We start from the raw sequence: 18262 nt of genomic DNA on the forward strand, positions 1-18262 counted from the left end.
ATGCCGCCAGCCTCGAATTTTACACCGAGCCCTCCGACCAGTACCCAGCGGACGCATCGAGCCTCCCTGCGCAATCGCCATGCCCAAGAAGCCCTCCATGCTTGGCTTCGAAGAAACTGGCACCGTCAACCGTGGCGATACGCAGCAGCAACTCGTCGACCAGCAAGCAGCAAGAAGCCCCCAGGAAAGTTTCAGCTGGCCATGCAAGCAGATAGATGGTGGGGTTTCAGTCCTGTGCGAAGAGGTTGTTGAGCGCTTTCGAGAGGAAAGGCAGCTGCAAGCTATTAGGGTTGAGCAAATTGACGTGGAGCGACGAGACAGCGTTCAGGCTGCTATAGCAAGTTGATCAACCATCTGCTTGCGTTTGTGAAAGATTGACGCGAAATGATCTTCATGAACCCCTTATCTGCGTGCCCCTGAGCCTCCCCGCCAACAAGACCCCCGAGCCGATCGAGCGCATTGAGCGCGAGGAACTTCGCATGTGCTACCAGGCGGATATGAAGAAGGAGCAGGAAGAAAACAAGACACTGGATTTGCTATGGGAGGAGGACCGTAGTCCCCAGAAGAACAAAGTCAAGACGGGCAAGTCGGGAACAACTAATAAGGCACTGAACCTGGTGTCATTGTGGTCCCAAGAGAGATTGTGGGATGACGAGCTTTGAACTGTCGAACGCGTTGGCGATGCAGCAGAGCAGGAAAAGAAGGATTGACATCTGAGAAGACAGGACTAAAAGGAGCAATGAAAGTATCACAACTAACATCTACTAGCATGGTGTCTGTTGTATAATAATGTATAGCGCGACAGCCGCAGACGCAGAAATCTAAAGAATATAAAAGACAAGTCCAGAGTTGTAAACTGACTTACGCCACCGAGAGTCCGGTCTGAAGTACTCAGGAAGGCGCATGCCTAATGCGGTTAGCGCGGTTGCGCGAACAACGCCAGCGGGCGTCGCCTTTTCTCTTTTTCTTTTGCCAACGACTTGACACCTCTCGATCCTTCAAGATGGCGCAAACCCCGCCCGAATTCACCACGAACTCTCCGGCACAAGCCGATATGGCACCTGTCTCTACTTCCCAAACGAGCCAGAAAAGCGGCAACAAGTACGCATAAACAAATACCTCACGGCGCGCGACTCTTGACTGACAACACTCAGGTCCGAAGAAGCAGACAAGCCCGGCTGCAAACTCAGCACAATGGCCGTCCAATTTACTCCCTCCCTCGACCAGAGCGACAAGACCAACTCCCCTGCCTTGCAGTAGCGCTCCAACAAGTAAGAAACCAGCGGCGAAATCGGAGTGACGATTCACTGACTGAGATGAGCAGCACTCCTACAGCTTCCAAGCGCGCTGACTCCGTACTCACCGAACGCAAGAACGGCCAGCGAGAGGACATGGAGACCGAAAGAGTCGACGTGATGAAGCTGTGGCCATCGGAGAAGATCGCGGATGCGAAGACCGAGCGGGTCGACGTCATGAAGCTAATGTCGTAGGAGAGGACAGAGAACACCTCAACATGACCGCGCAACGGCAAACAGACAGAGGAAGGAAGTCAGAACGGCCAGAAGTCAAGACATGAGCTCAGACTAATGAGAACGAAGTACGGTAGACCCAAGAATCAAATCGGATTCCTCACCTCACCGACTGCACGCTCCCCATATCGTATTCTTGCCAACTTGATCCCCAAATCTCAACAATCCCCTTCGCCGGCCCATGCGCAATCGAAGAGGCAGCTTCCCATGCCCAAGCGCTCCATGGCCGGCCTGTTTCAGCGGCAAAGGTCGAGGGATGACGGTCGAAATGTCGCATTTCTTGTCCATTTTAAAGCAGTGTGGCGAATTGTTGGGGAGGCGAACATCGTTGCACCCGCGTAGCCAGTCCTTGTGTTTGAAGCAGAAAAAAAAAAAAAAAAAAGGAGAGGGTAAACGGGGGAGAGAGAGAGCGAGACTGCGCGTTCATTGAGGGAGTGAAAGCCGGGCACCACCACATTGACAGCGATGGAAAGCGAAAGGCAATGGAACACGAGGATTGAGTACTACAACTACTACGCATCCCATGCGTGATGCTACCTACCTACTCACCCGTGTCTACTCTTGGTATTCTGTAGCTCCTTCACTTTTCCTCCAAGCAGACAGACAGAAAGAAAGAAAAGCGATTACCTTATCGCACGCTGACGAGGACATCGAAAAAAATGTAGAAAAGTAAAGACTGAAGATGCGACACAAGCAGCTACGCAAAGAGATCTTACCATTCCATGCCATACCGACAACCGAGCGCGACGAAAAGACTGATTCAGCAACATGAAAAGGGGAGGAAGCATACCAGAACGTGAATAGGATAATCGTAGCCATAAAAGCATAGCATCGTAACAAAACTCAAAAGCCCCGAGAGAAAAGCCACCACCAGGCCAATCCAGCAACGCCAAACACCGCACCCCACACCCCCCCCTTCCCTCCGACCCCTCTACAACCTCACACTGGCACCCAATCCATGGCCCAAAAACCACACGCCCTCTTGCCAGCGACCGACCTTCAGCCCCACATCAGCGCTCGCATTCAATCGCAACTGGCCACCCAGCGCCTTGCGGAGCGCCTCATAGCCGACGCTCCCCAGACTCCAGTCGACGGGGAGGCGGGGGGTTTCGGAAATGCCGGGGGGCACGGCGAAGGGGAGGTCGTACTCGATGCGGCCGACGGGGTTTTCGTGGTATAGGGCCGTGGCGTTGAGGTGGGTGACGTAGAGCGTGGTGGTGCTGAGGGGGGAGGCGAGGTTGAAGATGGCGGTGGAGGAGATGAGGTGCATCTATGGTCGCGGTGTGTTAGATGGAAAGAGTGGTTGAGTTGGGAGATGGGGAGGGGGAGAGGGAGACGGGGACAAAGGGACAGACGTACCGTGGCGCCTCTGATGAAATGCGGGCCGTCGTCGCCGCCCAGCTTCGGCGTCGCCAGCTTGACGCCCATGGGCGAGAGGGCGTAGCCCAGCGACGGCAGGGCCGGAATCGTCGCGTTGTGCGTCTTGAGCTCGAGGGTCGTGTTCCATCCTATCAGCAGGCGTCAGTTGAGCATTTGTGATCAGTCACACAGCACATGCAGATCCAACAGTGAGATGCATGACGAAGGACGGGAGATCGACCGTACCTGACAGCCACTGCGACAACAACTCCCTCCCCACAGCCTTGCCGTCGGTGCCACTCATCCCCAGCGGATCCCACACCGCCTCGACCAGGATATTTGTGTTGTTGCCCGGGCCGATATACAAGTCACGCGCCGTGACGTGCCCCATGACGGTGCTATTAGTCAGGATATAAATGTCGGCGTAGGGGACTTCGGCCGTGTACTTTGTCGGATTGGTAAAGTTGACGTTCGCCGTCATGTGGATCGAGTTGGGCGTGGTCTCGACGATGCTCAGGTTGCCAATTTGGGGCGAGAGATGGGAAAAGCTGGGAAGACCGCCGCCGGAACCGATTGCTGTGGCGGCATGTCAGATATGAATGAACAGTCTGTATTCTAGGCTACGGAGAGAGAGAAAAAGAGATTCGTGACGACGGATAAGAAGAAAATCTAGAATGACCCACGTTTGACCGGTACGACGCCCTTGGCCGGAATCTTTCGAATCTTGAATGAGCCCAGCCCAGTCACCATTTCTACATCTACCTCTGCCTTGACACTCAACACCAAATTCTCCTTGCCGAACAACAACGCCTGCACAACCTTGGTGAAAAGGTCTTCGTCGGTGATGAAGAGCGGGGCATCCTTGATTTCAGATTGGACCAAGAGGCCAGTCTCATTTTTGGAGTGTACGCGAGTGGCATTGGCTGGTTGCCACTCGTTAAGATCGAGATATCCAAGCTTCTTGCCATGGTAAAAGATGTCGGCGTCTGCGCGGACCTTGTCGACATTGATGGACAAGTTCATCTGTTTGGGCAGTCCCACAAGGGCCTTAACATTGGCGTCGATGCGAGGCTGCGCCTCGGGAGTACCGGGATCGGCACTAACGCTCGGCAGGCGGAAATGGACATCGGTGAGAGAAAAGTTCTTGAGAAGATTCTGGGGCAGTTCACCAGGGACTGGTATAGGGACAGTGATTTCAGACATGAGATCAGTTATCCATCTGGGCGTGTCGACATCAGGCGAGTCGGATCCACGGACAAAGATCTTGGGGTCCTCGCCGTTCATGAAGTCGTTGATCAACAAGTCCAAAGGCGACTTCTTCTTTCCGGGACAATTCTCCATGAGCTCGTCCGGAATCTGTCTAACGACACCCGTAACGTTGACCTCGACGCCTGAATAAGGAGTAATGACAATGGCATCTGTGATGGCGTCGGCAACCATGATGTAAGGGTCCGAGTCTTTGCAGTTGGCAACGAGTATTCCAAAGCCCAATGCGGGAACGGTAAGATCCAAGGGAAACTGGTTGTTGACGGAGAGGCTAACGAGAGCCTCGACGCCCTTGCGGGCATCCGGCAACGTCTTTTCATGAACTTGCAGCCTATCTATTTCGTAGGCTGGGACTGCAGGAATTGCATTGCCTGTGGCCAAGGCACTGTTAGTAATTGGCTGGCATTAGCTTTCCCCCCTCCGCAAAACAAAACTGGGAGGAGCTTACCTGAAAACACAAATAATTCTTTGATGGAAGTGGTGCCAAGAGGAAAGATGCCTGATTTCAAAGGCACTTGTGCGTTGCCTTGGACTTTGAGCTTGCTGAGACGGCCATGCATCCAATCGTTGGCCATGTCCCTAACACTGTCAAAAGAGCCCGGCTTGAGATCTGCGACGAAATCGACGTGCGTTACGTGGCCATTGCGAATGTCGACCTTGAGCGGTGGTATTATTGCTGAGCCGACGACGTCGCTGCTGTAGTCGGGCAGCACCACTTCCACCTTTGTCTCGCCACTCTTGACGCTTCTTGCTATCCACGTCCCAAAGCGGCCAAAGTCCCGCACCGACTTTTCGTCGACTCTCGAGGCGTCCATGGAAAAGTCGCCTTGGACGCGAACTGACACGCCTTCGGGCGTCAACGACTGGAAGCTGAGGCCCGTGGGCTCAAACACCACAGCTTCCTTGGCATATTGTTCGACGGCGGCGGGGGCGAAGAAGCCCACAATCATGATGAGAATGACGACCAGACATAGTATCAGGAGCGCGACAAGGCTGGGCCATCTCGTCTTGCGCTCCTCGGTGTCGCGTCGCAGGCAGCCCAACAAGGACCAAGCGGCCTGCGAGCGGGTGGGGCGGTCATTTGTATCGTCGTCATCGTCCTCCTCTTCATCGGTTCTCTCGTCGCGGACGAGGAGAGGCGTTTGCTCGGTATCCTCGTCTTCCGGCGGCGGCTTGCGCGTTGAGCGTTTCGATTTGGCGGACATGGTCGAAGCTGGTCTGGAGTTTGGGGTTGCGGTAGAGCCCCACGGGGTATCGGACATGGCGGACTAGCGAGTAGTGGGATGAAAGCGAGGGAAAATGGGCGCAGAGAATTTACAGCATCATCTGGGGGATGGTAGACGAGGCCAGCTCTGTATCGGCAAGGGTGAATCGGGTGAGGTTGGGAAGAAAGGCGCAGTAGTTAGTTTCTGGGGACCACCCGAGACTATGTGGTGCCCAGGGAAGTGCGGGCGGAGAGCGGGATTCGCGGCGGCCAATCGGAAGTGGGCCGCGCGGACGGCGGTAGCGTAGATCCCGCAAAATCGCCTGTCCCGAGCTCGTCTCGTTATCCGCACAGCTCAACGTCGAGACGTTTGCAGCGACAACCAACTCCCTTGGTTCCCGGTCCCGTCGTTGAACACCTACATATCCTCCCTCTCTCTCCCTCTCGCCATGCCGCCCCTCCGCCTCTGCGCTCCCGCCCTGCGCAGCTTGACCAGAGCTCCAATTGCCCGCCGCACCTACACCACCGCGACAGCGCCGACCACCCCGCCGCGCCACCTGCTGTCCATCGCGGACCTTACCCCGGAAGAACTCACAATCCTCGTTCGCAATGCCCACTCCCACAAGAAGTCCATCAAGGAGGACGGCATCGTGCCTTCTGCCATCAGCGGCGGATTGTCCGGCAAGACGATCGCCATGACGTTCAGCAAGCGCAGTACTCGGACTCGCGTCTCGACTGAAGGCGCCGTTGTGACAATGGGCGGCCACCCCATGTTCCTGGGCAAGGATGACATCCAGCTGGGTGTATGCATTGGCCTACTCGCCCACCTTGTCCGTCTTGCAAATGCTGAACCCTCATAGGTCAATGAGTCACTCTACGATACTTCGGTCGTGATATCCAGCATGGTCGCCGGCATCGTCGCCCGCGTAGGCCCACACTCCGACGTTGCAACCCTGGCCGAGCACAGCAGCGTCCCGGTCATCAACGCCCTCTCAGACCTCTACCACCCTCTCCAGACCATTGCCGATTTCCTCACCGTCACCGAGGCCTTTTCCCAAGACCGATCCTCAGACATGCTGGGCCTCAAAGGCCTCAAACTTGCTTGGATTGGTGATGCAAACAACGTCCTGTTCGACCTCGCTATTGGTGCTGCAAAGCTGGGTGTCGATATTGCCGTTGCCACTCCCAAGGGCTACGAAATCCCTTCGTCGATGCGTGACGTGATTGCGGAAGCAGCTGCTGGACCTGGCAGCGGCGGCGGTCGTCTCTTCGAGACTAATTCGCCGTCAGAAGCTGTATCTGGGGCTGATGTCCTCGTCACCGACACGTGGGTGTCTATGGGACAGGAAGCCGAGGCGAAGAAGCGGATGGCAGACTTTGAGGGATTCCAGATCACCGAGGCCATGGGACGTGATGGCGGTGCCATAGACTCGTGGAAGTTTATGCACTGTCTGCCCCGCCACCCAGAAGAGGTAGCCGACGAGGTCTTTTACGGCCCGCGCAGTTTGGTCTTCCCCGAAGCCGAGAATCGTCTGTGGGCGGCTATTTCGGCCATAGGTTCGTTCGTCGTCGAAAAGGGGATTATCAAGGAGTCCCTCAGGATTCGGAAGTTTAACCAGGGTCCGATTCCGAGTCGCAAGTAGGACAAAGAGCAGGCTGAGAAGGTGCTCTTTCGGTGAAGCACCTGCGTTTCATTCAAAGGGTAGAGGACAAAAGTTTTGCATCCAAAAGTCTGTTATGTACAATCAAGTTTACGCCATGATCAAGGTAGGGTATAATCAATCCTCAATGATAATGAAGCAAAACGCCATCCAGTCTTGGCTTCCGTCTATAGCAAGTCATGGCGGGTCGTTGCAATCTGCATCCTTGCCCTCTGTCGCTTCTAATGCAGTCTTGGTGAAAAGATTCCAAAGCCACGTAAGAGCCACGCCCACATAATCGAATTGCCGCATGTGCTGCTCTCGGATGCAGTGTTGGCCGTAGGATGATACTTGGACTGAGCTGCTGGCGGGTAATATTACCTTTGGCAATACATCCTTATGCCCAACCGCTGCCATGGCTCGAGTGGCAATCTTAATGACATCGTGGTCCGCGGTGGGGAAGTCGATCATACATGGTGTAAAGCAGACCGGCAACTCGGTTATGGTCAAAACAGGATCAGCCTGTCAAGCGCGAACGCGCAGGATATCAAAAATGACATGTCTGCGGGGGGTGGAGTCGGCAGTGACGTCGTGGTTGCGGTCAAGTGGTGCTAGGCGAGTGGCAACGAGATAATGTGCCCGTCTGCGTGACCAGCGAGCGCCCAGGAACCAGTTGCGCTGACATGTGTGTGTGGTGGTCTTTGGGTCATGGTGATGCTGCAGCCATGTGATTGGCCTGGTTCGCAAGTGCTGATGCTGATCCAGGACGCCTTTCGTAAAATGATTCTCAAGGGGTCTCGTTGGGAAAGGGTCCCCCTTTTCCTGCAGGAATGATGGCCCTTTTAGTAGCATCTTGCGGCTAGCGAGGAAGAGGACGACGACGATGCAGCGCTGCCGCCAGGGGCCGACGATGCAAGCTTGCCAGGGGGAGACGAGCGGCGGGCACCACTGCACGGAGAGCTGTTGGAGGCGACCAGGGGCTGCAGGGGCTGCGGCAGGCTTCCGCTCCTCGCCTGGCGGACGTGGACGAGCTGCTCGGACAAGGCCGTCTTTTGCTGCAGCATCGACATTTTTTGTGCCTTGAGCTCTGCCTCTAGGCGGACGACGCGCTCCTCGAGGACGGCAATTTTGGTGTCGCGTGTCGTGATGCCGCCCTCGACGTCTTCGAGCCGTTGGTGCAGCCGGTCCATGGCTGACTCCAGGTCGGTTTGCGGTTGTCGCCCGAATAGGTACGTGTAGGCGCGGTGCATGGTCGACGAGACGTAGAGCGACATTTGGGCAAGGGAGGGATGTGTTGTGTGGTGGATGAGGATGGAGGAACGAAGGTCGACCGAACAGTAGTAGAGTGCAGTTGGATTACTTATTCTTGCAACAAAAAGCAGGCAGAGGCTTTGGACGCGACCAAAGTGGAAATAACTAGAGTACCCCTGCCATTTGTGACATGGCCAGCTGGTGATATCAGGGCTTGGAGGAATCCGACAACCACCCGAATACTCTCATATCAATCACATGCGCGACCCACGCGTCGACACGTCGCCCAAAACGGTGCCAGCGGGTCGCAAGGGAGCGAGCATCTCAGTTGAGTCGAGGGTTCGAGGGCATTCCTGCACCTCAGTAGTCGGCCAGGAATGGGCAGGGGTCAGGTAGGTATCGAGTGAGTGCTCAAGGTGGCCTCTGTAGGGCTACCGCTCGAACCACGGTTGATGGTGGACGTTGTGACGTTTGGCTGGTTACAGGTTGTCGTAGTCTTCCAGAGATGGTGGCCTCTTTGCGCCGTTGACCTAGAGGTAGTCGACCTAACCCAGGGCGCCGGCGCGTGTCGATTTGGACGGGTGAACCGTGCGCCGAGCTGCTGGAGACTGGAAACCGGGCGGGTTCCTGCACCGTCCCATCAGCCGCAACAACGAACTTTCACTTTGGCTCAACTCTTCCACACCTTCTCCCTCCCCCAACCTCCTCCCCGCCGGCCATGCCATGCGCAAACAATGAGTGAAGATCGCCCGCCCCTCCAGGACGACGAGGTCATCTTTCTGGCCCGCAAGGCCATTGCCCAGGCCAGGGAGGAAACCCCCCGCCGCAACGACCCTGATCCAGACGTCGTCGCCAAGGACCTCCAGCAGCCTGGAGTCACGATAGATCTCGGCCACCACAGCATCAAGCGCCTGCCGGACGATGTCGTGGATATCATAAAGGCCGACATTGAGAGGTGCGCATGTCTGCCTCGAGAGCTCAACTCCAATGCTCTCCTCCTCGAGACCTCCGCTAACAGGCTCCAGACTTGCCCTCTCCCACAACTCCTTCACCACCCTCCCCCTCCGCCTGACCGAGTGCGCGCGATTGCGATATCTCAACGTGCGCTACAACGCCTTGCGAGAGTTTCCCCCGGCCGTGCGTGACCCCCGGTACGACAATGACGCCAGCGATACTAAATCCGGTAACAGATATTGCAAATCCGTACCCTCGAGATTCTGGACGTTAGCAAAAACAAGATTCGAGAGATTCCCGATGAAATCGCCAACCTCACCTCGCTCAAAGTCCTCGCCATCCAACGCAACAGAATCGAGAAGCTGCCGGTGTGTCTCGGCGACATTAGCAGTTTACACATGCTCAAGCTCGACGGCAACCCCATTTCCTTTCCGCCGCCCGAAATCCTCAACATCAGAGAAAAGGCACCCGTGCCGGCGGGAGACAATGAGCGCGACGCTCTCATCACCACTCAAGTCAAGAGATATCTGCGCCAGGTTGCAACAAGACAAAGACTCAAGGTCGAGTCCGAGGGCGACTCGAGGTATGCTGGGCGCGCCATGACGGTGGGGGGCTATGCTAACGGCAGTAGCGAGGGCAACATGGAAACGCCTCGTCCCATGCGCGTGCGAGCCGGCGGTCGGTTTCCCGTCAAGCCCAGTATCAGTGGTATGGATGCGTTTACAGACATGACCGGGAAACCTGATTCTCCAGGTAACGCTCCTCCCATTCCGGCGCGATCACATGCGAGGGTCCAGTCACAGCAAAGTACGGCATCTCGTAGGCCGCCCGTTGCGCCTCTCGCAGTCAACGGCAACGAACGCAACCGAAGTCATAGTGAAGGGACCGGTTCCAATGCTATTCGAGCCAAGCGAATGGGCATGGTGAGCCGCAAGGCTACAGAACTCGCTCCAGTTACCGAAGGGCGACCAAACAATACCAATCATTCGCGCGGCGTGAGTCACGGCTCTGCACTCTCGGAATTTTCAAGCAACGGCTTCCCAGCGGACCAATCCAAATCCAAGATGCGTCTGGCGAATGTCGCGGAGCACAAGCCCTGGACGGACGAATACGAAGAGGTTGTGCAGGCGGCTCGATTGACGGCGGAATCTGCGATTGACTATCTGCTTCCGACTGAGAGACTGCTTCGCCGCGCCAATGTTCCTGGACAGCCCAAGTTGATGAGCGAATTCCACCGCGCGCGGACTGGAGCCTATGCGTTATCTGAACTCCTCGAACGCTTCGATGCCCTGCTCGAGGACCAAGAAGATGAAGCGGATAATCTTATCGACAAGATCCTGAAAGAGGCTGACGCCTGCCTCGAGGCCCTCGTCAATCTTGAAATCCTCATTCACGACGCTATGGAGGACATGTCAAAAGCAGCGGATGACCCTGCCGTGCGACGGGCGTGGCGAGCACAGCTCAACGCTCAGTACATGGGCACTGTCGAAGCACGCAATGCTTGTGAGATACTCGGCGTCGAGTTCATCGACCCGGCTGGAACCAAGGCCGACGGACGCGATGCTCGAGTATCGACGACCCCAACCCAAACGGCGCCTCGTCCCGGCCAAAGAAAACAAGGCTTGTCCCTCGATACCAACGTAGCGCCCAACGGCGGTCTAGGTCTGGTGCCGCCAATGCGGGAAAACGGTCGAAGCAACAGTGCTGCATCTGCCGTTACTCCTCGCTCCGGAGAATCCTTTGCTACGCTTGGCTCAGTGAGTATGTCACGCAGTCAAACGATGCAGAGTATGGACGATGCAGACGAAGAGCATCTCTTCGAGCGAATCTACCAAAAACTTAGCCACGCATGCACCTGGACGCTGGGAAACCTGCCCGTCTGTCACCAGAAATTCGAGCAGGCGTGTATTGCTGCCAAGAATGATCCCGAGCGCGGTCTCATGTCACATCCTAGATGGCTCAGAGTTCTGGAACGCTCCACAGAGGCACATCAGGCTGCTGCGTCGCTTCATGAGGTTCTTGGATCCATGAAATTGCGCGACATCGAGTTTCGAGGCTCCCAACGCTTCTGGGAGCTGTGCACTGCATACGTCAAGGTAGGATTTCAACCTCTTCCAATCAAGCCCAGCTAACAGCCGCAGACTTGGAGCGACTTGGCGGTTGCCGTCAAGGATCTCGGTCAGATTGGTCAGCTGCCCGAGGATATCAAGCACATCATGAAGCCTGTGCAGAAGGCTGTCAAGGAAGCCAGTGTCGCCATTACCTCCTCACCCTGGGGCCACCTGGCTGTCCGCAGCGAATCCTCGTCCGTTTTTACGACTCCTACACACTTCCCGCCCCGCAGCGAGTCTCGAAGCTATGGCCATGGCCACGCCTTTGGCAGCAGCATCCACAGTACCACCTCTGGGCCAGTTCCAGTCGTCCCTGGTCCTATCAACACTTCAGTTCCCGGCCCCTACTCCTCGCACAACACTACGCCGGCCTCTAGCGTCGGACACATTACTCCCACGCCGGTTCAGCCTGCCACGCCCATGAGCGCTGCGCTGGGCGCCGCAGCTCAGGCAACTGTGCCGAGCACTCCAGGCCACGTCCCGCCTCCCCCTAGCACAGTCCTCGGACCGACGTCGATGCCCGTCGACCCTCCGATCACGGGCCGCTTTGCCGGTAACGTGTTTGAGAGGGCAGACCGGCTTTTGTCGTCGACGTCACGCAGGGTGTGAGGGCCTACCTCCACTTTGGTTCATATGCTGCACAACATGCGCAGTGCACATTACAGCTCTTTTCATTCCTCCAGCGTCCTGTCCATATCCGCGTTTTCTGCAACCACCGTTTCGGACAGAATCTGCATGGCGCTAACGGGTGTTGCTTAACCCCTGGTTTGACTCTCATCCTTTTTCAGGTTTCTCAATTGTTCTACGTCAAGGAGAGGCCGCAGCAGGATTTTCTGCGCGCCGCACTTGACCAGGCATGCATTCATGCAAGCGAGCGAGCGAGCGAAGCAATCGACAAGCACGCATACCAGATGCATCAGCGATGGAGTTTCTTAGTCTTACTCTCTTTTTCTTTCATCTCTTTTCCTCGTCTCAGGAAAATGGCAAATTGTGCGTGCGTTGGTGGGCAATGGCGCTATCAAAGGCGTTTTCTTATTGGCGCTCTCTGGCTGGATTGAAGGTACGGAGCCTAGGGTATCTCTCGCTCGAGCGAGTTTCGATCTGCTTTCTTTGGCGTTTTTTCACTTCACTTTCTTTTCCCCCTTTCACATTTTGAACAGTCAGACCAGTCACAGTTGCCGAGAAGGAAGCAATTTGGGCGACACATGATGCGTCGACCCGTACCATACCATCACTACCATCTGATCGCAGCTCTGCCGGTTTGTTGGCCAAAGTCTACCCCGGCGAGACGCAATATCTGTAACATACCGTTTTCTGTCACCTACTTGTATCTGGAGCCCCCCGCCCTGTATGTACCCCTACTAGCTAGGGCGTGGGTGGCGGCCGTGTCAAATCAGAATCAGATGATTGAAGAGGCGCTTTTTGGTGCGTGTATGTGTGCGTTTCCGGCTCGGCGTCGTTGTGCTCTTGTCTTGTCTTGTCTTGTTGATGATCGGAAGGCTGGTGTTGGCTGCTGCGTCTGTTGACGGAAACGCGCTGAGCCGCGATGGCCTGCTGCTCGATGTGATAGGTAAGATGCTCTCCTCCAACAAGGAACCGGCCGATTCACCGCTGGATGGATGGCCGAATGGACAAACATCTTTTGCGACACTTGGGTACGTCTGCTTCGACTCCATCAACAGAAAGGCAATCCTCTCCACTCTCTCCATTTCTCCAACCCAATTCGACTTGTATCCGATCCACCAACGCGCTCGCCATCATCTCAATTCTCAACCACAGCCAAACGTTGACCGCTCTCCCGTCGCACTCAGTCCAGCGACCCCCGTTGTCCGTCCAATGTGTATGTATGCATCCGCCCGTCGACAGCTGCTACCCGTTCCGTCAATACAGCTGCGACAGCCGACAGCGCACCCCTGCTCCTGCCCCTGCCCGACCCCTGCCAAGGGGAGGTGCAGCAACCCCGGGAGGATTGGATGTTGTTGTATTGTACGCAGACAATGAGTTAGTTAACAAAAACTGGAATCGAGTTGGAGAAGGGCAAGATCCAGGCGTCGCTACTGAGACTTGCAGATGGAGTTTATTGATGGCTGCTAGGTCGAGGTGTAGCCGTGGGGAAGAAAGGCCGTTGCGTCGTGGGGGGCTGTCGTGTAACCACCGCTACCAATCACCACTCACCAGTCGATCGACCAACACTTCCACCATCATCGCGGCTGCTTTCCGTCACTGTCTGCACATCCACGGATTCAGATACAGACATGGGCGGCGAGCCGCAGAGCCAGCCGCCAGCCCAGAGCCACCGAAGAGGCAACACACTGCGGAGTGTCACAGGCTACGACGCACCGCACTGCAAGCATGTAGGCCGGCGCTTTTCGTTTCGCAGCTGCCATGTGCCGACCCGTTGCGTTGCGTCTGCGAGCGAGCGCGTTGGCTGTGAGATGGATGTGCGATGGACTGATTTCTTCCGATCATTGGATCGATGGTGTGGGGAGAGGGAGGCGAGAAACAGGGGAGACAACGATAGGTCTGGTCTGATCCAGCTCATCCAGGTATAAGTACGTCCCTCTCTCCCCGTCGTCTTGCCATCTCTTTTCTTTTCTCCTTCGTGCTGGTCATCATCGTTTACGCAGCAAGCCCCCCGGGGAGCTGGGTCTCCCCGGCGGTCCTGCTGTTTTGTCGTTTTTTATATATATATACACCTTTTTTATATATATCTCTGCGTGGCCGTGGTGTGTTGTGGAAGTTGGAACTTCGACAAGCATCTCGACTGGCTGCTGTGTGGTGTCGGTAGGTTGGGAATGGAGTGTGGATTGTTGGAGGGGGCTGGTGCAATGATGGATGGAGCTTGGTGAGTTCATGTCGGCGGGATGGGTGGGGAGAGAATCAGACTGACAAGCTTTCAGGCCTTGCCCGTGCTCGACGGACTGCGGTTCATTGAATCGGTGGTTGGATGGTTCGAGACCGAAGAAGATGGCCCATTGATGGTCGTTGGGTGAGTTCTCCACTACCAACACCTGCGATGAACGCAGCACCACACTGACGCGTTCCCAGGGTTCCGCACGGATAATCGAGCTCGTGGTCCAGTGGTTCGAAACTGGGGGCAAACGGCTTGCCTTCGGTACCTGCAGTTTCAAGGACTTAGACGGACCATTCGATATCACTTGGCCGAATCTGAGTCCAGTGGCACTTCTCTCTGCCGCGTCCAGCCAGGGCATGGTTGCTGGTGGCGCCGGACTCCACTACTAGACGTCTGGCAGCACCGAAGGAGTTGGCAACATTGCCGCCCGTCACTGGGCCAAGTGGACCAACAATGCCATGCGCTTGACGCCGGCCATGGCCATTGTCGACCGTGAGATTGATAATCTCAGGGGACTCCAGTCCAAGTCTGCCGGCCGGCGCTACGTCGACACCTACAATTGTGAATACGACATTTCCGAGCTTGAACATGTCCAGCGCACGATGCTCTGTTACTCGCAGGTCCGACCACATCGCAGCACTGGCCGCAAAACCTCCTCCTCTTCCTCCTTCTCCCAGTCATCGTCCTGCCGTCGGACGCTGCTGCGCCCAGAATGTCTTCCTTTTCCATGTCGACACGACTGCAGACGCCACTGGCATTTCGTCGCGTCATTGGGCCAAATGGGCGCGCGTCGCCATGCGCTCTACTCCTGCCCGTGTGCTTGCCGTCATCCACGCGCAAAAGTTCAAGGATGACCAAGCCAAGTGCATCGGTCGCCAGCGCTTGGAGTCCTGGAAGTTTGACCAGGAGGTGATCCAACTGGGTCACATCGAAGTGGCCATGGATGACATGGATTCGGCAGTCGCTGAGGATCTCGGTATGTTCACTTCCAAGTTTGCTGACCTCGCTGACCATTACAGTGTACGTCACGGCCTCGCCCGGCCTCCAACCGCTCCTCCATCCGCTCTCCTCCACCACCACCATGAAGAAGCCCCAGTGTGAGAGCTTAATCGTCAGCGGCGACCGTCGCTGCTCCAAGGACGCCAAGGTTGGCTCGCGTTTCTGCCACCACCACCAGCACATCTGGTTCGATGCAAGTCTCCCCAAAGCTCGCAACTGACGCTCCTTTGCTAACACGCATCAAGTCGGAGTCGGACGCCGTGGTTGCCGCCAGATCCACGTCCGACTACGAGGACGACACCGACGACACGACGACCTGGCGTCAAACGAGGAGGGCTGGCAGGCCTCACACGACCGCGCTCGCCCCAGCGGCGCCATTCGCGCCAGTGCCCGCTTCTCCGCCGCGCGTTCGGGCACCAACCTCCCAAAGGGCCGCCGCGAGAAGCGCCTTGAACGCGAGTTCATTCAAGAAATCCATGCCCCCGGACGTCTTGCGTTGTGTCATAAATGGCACCCTCCCTCGCGTCTTCGCCAACCACTCTCTCCCCGCTGCTACTAAGTTCATCTCCTTGACCAATGAGGAGATGCGTATTTCTCCCGTCCGTATCGGCGGCAAGCTGGTTTGCGAGCAGCCGACCCTCCGCGCCTAGTACCTCATCAACGATGACGGCTTTAAGCCTTCGAGAGACCAGCTCTCCGACCTCGTAAGCCTCGTCCGCTTTTGCGGCATCAGTCCGGAGATGGCAGAGCGCGTCGGCTTGGGTCCCGTTGTTGTATCTCCCTGACCAACGAGGAGGTGCGTGTTTCTCCCATCCGTATCGATGGCAGGCTGGTTCGCCAGCAGCCAACTCTCCGCGCACAATACCTCGTCGATGACGACGCGTTTTCAAGCTGCGACGTTAGCAACGCCTTGCGAGGATGGAATGACTTACAGTGGCGTCCATGGCGACGGTGCGGTGAGGAAGGCGACGGTGTTGGAATCCTTCCGCTGTCTCGCCTTGATCGAGGCAAGCCTGGTGGAAACTTCGCGGTGGAGCTCGTCGAGACAGGAAAAGAGCTCGGCGGGATGATGCTGGGCGGTTCAGACCGACGTGCTCCGCCCATCAACGACTTTGACGTTGTCGAGTTTTGCGAGGCAGTCCAGGAACGCAAGGCCAACAACGACCAAGTCCGTGCCATTGCCTCGTTCACCTTTTCTCGCACTCCCGAGTCGTGCGTCCGTTCCCCCCTCATGAAGCTTGTCGACGCCGTCTGCAGATCCCCGGACTCATGCCACAAAAGCGGACAAGGTGCGACGTCCAACTTCTCGACGACATTGATTTGGCCGCTACTCGTCAAGATCGCAAGCTCGAAGAGCGCTTCAACCTCACGGGCACCAGGGCCAAAGCGGTCGTCGACACAATCCTCGCCAAACTGCAGCCCACTGTCGACGACGTATATATATACCACTAACACCACCGCAACCTTTGACGATGACACCACGCACAGCACAGTGCCTGTTGATGATGCAGACGAGCAGCCCTCATTCGAAAGACCTACCACCGACCATGCTTACCCCCTCGACCTCAACGCATTCCGAGACTTGGTCGGCCTCGTCCCAATCCGAACCGCCTACAGAAGCCCAAGCGTCCAGAGCCTCTCCCCAATTCGAACCGTCTACAGAAGCCCAAGCGTCCAGGAAGAACGTTACGACAGATATCTACCTCCCTCCCTGGTTAGTGTCCATCCTACCTTGAGTGCCGCAGCAGCGCACCTTTTCGCAGTGCTTTTGGCTCATCCCTTGGAGAATGAGCCATCAAAACAGGCCCTGCCCGTCTCCGACGAGACCTCCGGCGGCATACTTGTCGCCGCCCTCCTTGATCGCAACAACGCCAACATCAACGGACCCGCGATCCCCTCCTACTGGGAGCTCAGCTACCTCGTCTGGGATGATAGCTGGGGCTTCTACTCCGAGCGCTTTTGTTGCAGCACAATTTACCAGATGCTCTGCGCACTCGACCCGGAGGTCCTCCTTTCCATCGTGGACGGCACCCTGCCGCAAAGGCTCGAGGACGAAACGTTTGCCATGGAAACCCGCTACCTGCGTCTCACTCGCCAGGAGCAAGATGAAGTCCAACAGCCGGTCATCTTTGGCCACTACCTCGTCGATCGGCTCGGTTTCCCTCCGTCCAGGCGCCTCATGGACGACATTCTCGCTACGATGCGCTCCCGTTTGTTCGTGGTTCATCAGGCCGGTATGCCCTCCTTCTTCTCGCTGTCTTCCGCCGACCACCAATGGGAGCCATTTGCACATTTCAAGAGGTACCCAAGCTCATGAATTCTCCCTGGCCACACTATGACGATGGAGCCCTCAAGAATTTCATACCAATCACCACTTCAGGTGTCATTGCGCTTATCGCTGACCACGTACAAAAAACCCGCAACAAGCTTTTCATCCACTTTCAACCTTTATATATATATATTCACGGCCAAATACGTGCCGTCCTGGTTGGTGCATTTCACCAACCTCTTCCTGTGGGAAGCCGTCGCTGCTGCCCTGTAAGTGCACTGCCCAGACGTCATAGCAGACCTCGATGCTAACATGGCGAATCTAGGGAACAGGGCCGTCACTCGTTCATTGGCGGCTGCCAAAGAACTGTCGACGCCCAACTCAGGAACCGACGAGGACTGGGCAGACGACGACGCCCATTAGGCTGCTGCACCCTCAGAAACCGACGAGCCCAAGATCAAAAGCTGTCGCCCTTGGAACGATGAGGATACAAACTTGTTGTTGGAGCTCAACGGCGGAGGCCTTCGCTACAGAGACATTGCGGCACGCCTTGGGCGCACCGAAGACACGGGACGGTCCTTACGGTCGTTGCATGGCCTCGTACTGGGAGCTCACCCACGAGCTCTGGCTCAGTTGCTCTTGGGCCTTCCCCAGCGAGCGGTTCTTCCGCTCCGTCTCGTACACCTTCCTGTGCTCTTTTAATGCCCAGGTGATCCTGTTGGTTGTCAATGGCACGCTGCCTCGACGCTTCTTTGACAACACCCGTCCTGGTGCGTCTCGCTTCCTCGCGTTGGCTCGGGAGGAGACAGACACCGCCCCGGACACT

At 56.5% G+C, this 18262-nt stretch overlaps 5 protein-coding genes across 5 annotated transcripts; 4 read left to right on the top strand and 1 right to left on the bottom strand.

Annotated features, from left to right (window-relative positions):
• Positions 1-79: 79 nt before the first annotated feature.
• Positions 80-662, top strand: BKA78DRAFT_300528 (uncharacterized protein; the record flags this gene model as incomplete). The annotated part of the gene is made up of 2 exons (XM_066887216.1): positions 80-289; positions 339-662. The coding sequence occupies 2 exons, from the start codon at positions 80-82 to the stop codon at positions 660-662; spliced, it is 534 nt and encodes a 177-aa protein (XP_066738763.1).
• Positions 663-2460: 1798 nt separating this feature from the next.
• BKA78DRAFT_259268 (uncharacterized protein) lies at positions 2461-5104 on the bottom strand (the record flags this gene model as incomplete). The annotated part of the gene is made up of 5 exons (XM_066885355.1): positions 2461-2799; positions 2889-3037; positions 3135-3464; positions 3572-4525; positions 4603-5104. The coding sequence occupies 5 exons, from the start codon at positions 5102-5104 to the stop codon at positions 2461-2463; spliced, it is 2274 nt and encodes a 757-aa protein (XP_066738764.1).
• Positions 5105-5807: 703 nt separating this feature from the next.
• BKA78DRAFT_334238 (ornithine carbamoyltransferase mitochondrial precursor) lies at positions 5808-7001 on the top strand (the record flags this gene model as incomplete). The annotated part of the gene is made up of 2 exons (XM_066890179.1): positions 5808-6161; positions 6219-7001. 2 exons carry the CDS (start codon positions 5808-5810, stop codon positions 6999-7001), a joined length of 1137 nt encoding a protein of 378 aa, XP_066738765.1.
• Positions 7002-8983: 1982 nt separating this feature from the next.
• BKA78DRAFT_259111 (uncharacterized protein) lies at positions 8984-11923 on the top strand (the record flags this gene model as incomplete). Its single annotated transcript, XM_066885337.1, has 5 exons — positions 8984-9204; positions 9275-9386; positions 9440-9786; positions 9832-11299; positions 11345-11923. 5 exons carry the CDS (start codon positions 8984-8986, stop codon positions 11921-11923), a joined length of 2727 nt encoding a protein of 908 aa, XP_066738766.1.
• Positions 11924-14178: 2255 nt separating this feature from the next.
• Positions 14179-17484, top strand: BKA78DRAFT_300533 (uncharacterized protein; the record flags this gene model as incomplete). The annotated part of the gene is given in 8 exon segments (XM_066887218.1): positions 14179-14303; positions 14341-14527; positions 14558-14788; positions 14880-15144; positions 15188-15265; positions 15285-15787; positions 15818-15871; positions 15901-17484. The coding sequence occupies 8 exon segments, from the start codon at positions 14179-14181 to the stop codon at positions 17482-17484; spliced, it is 3027 nt and encodes a 1008-aa protein (XP_066738767.1).
• Between the last annotated feature and the right edge of the window lie 778 nt (positions 17485-18262).

The sequence above is a fragment of the Phyllosticta capitalensis genome (genome assembly GCF_038381095.1).
Source record: "Phyllosticta capitalensis strain CBS 128856 chromosome Unknown BKA78scaffold_13, whole genome shotgun sequence".
Classification (NCBI taxonomy): Eukaryota; Fungi; Ascomycota; class Dothideomycetes; order Botryosphaeriales; family Phyllostictaceae; genus Phyllosticta; species Phyllosticta capitalensis.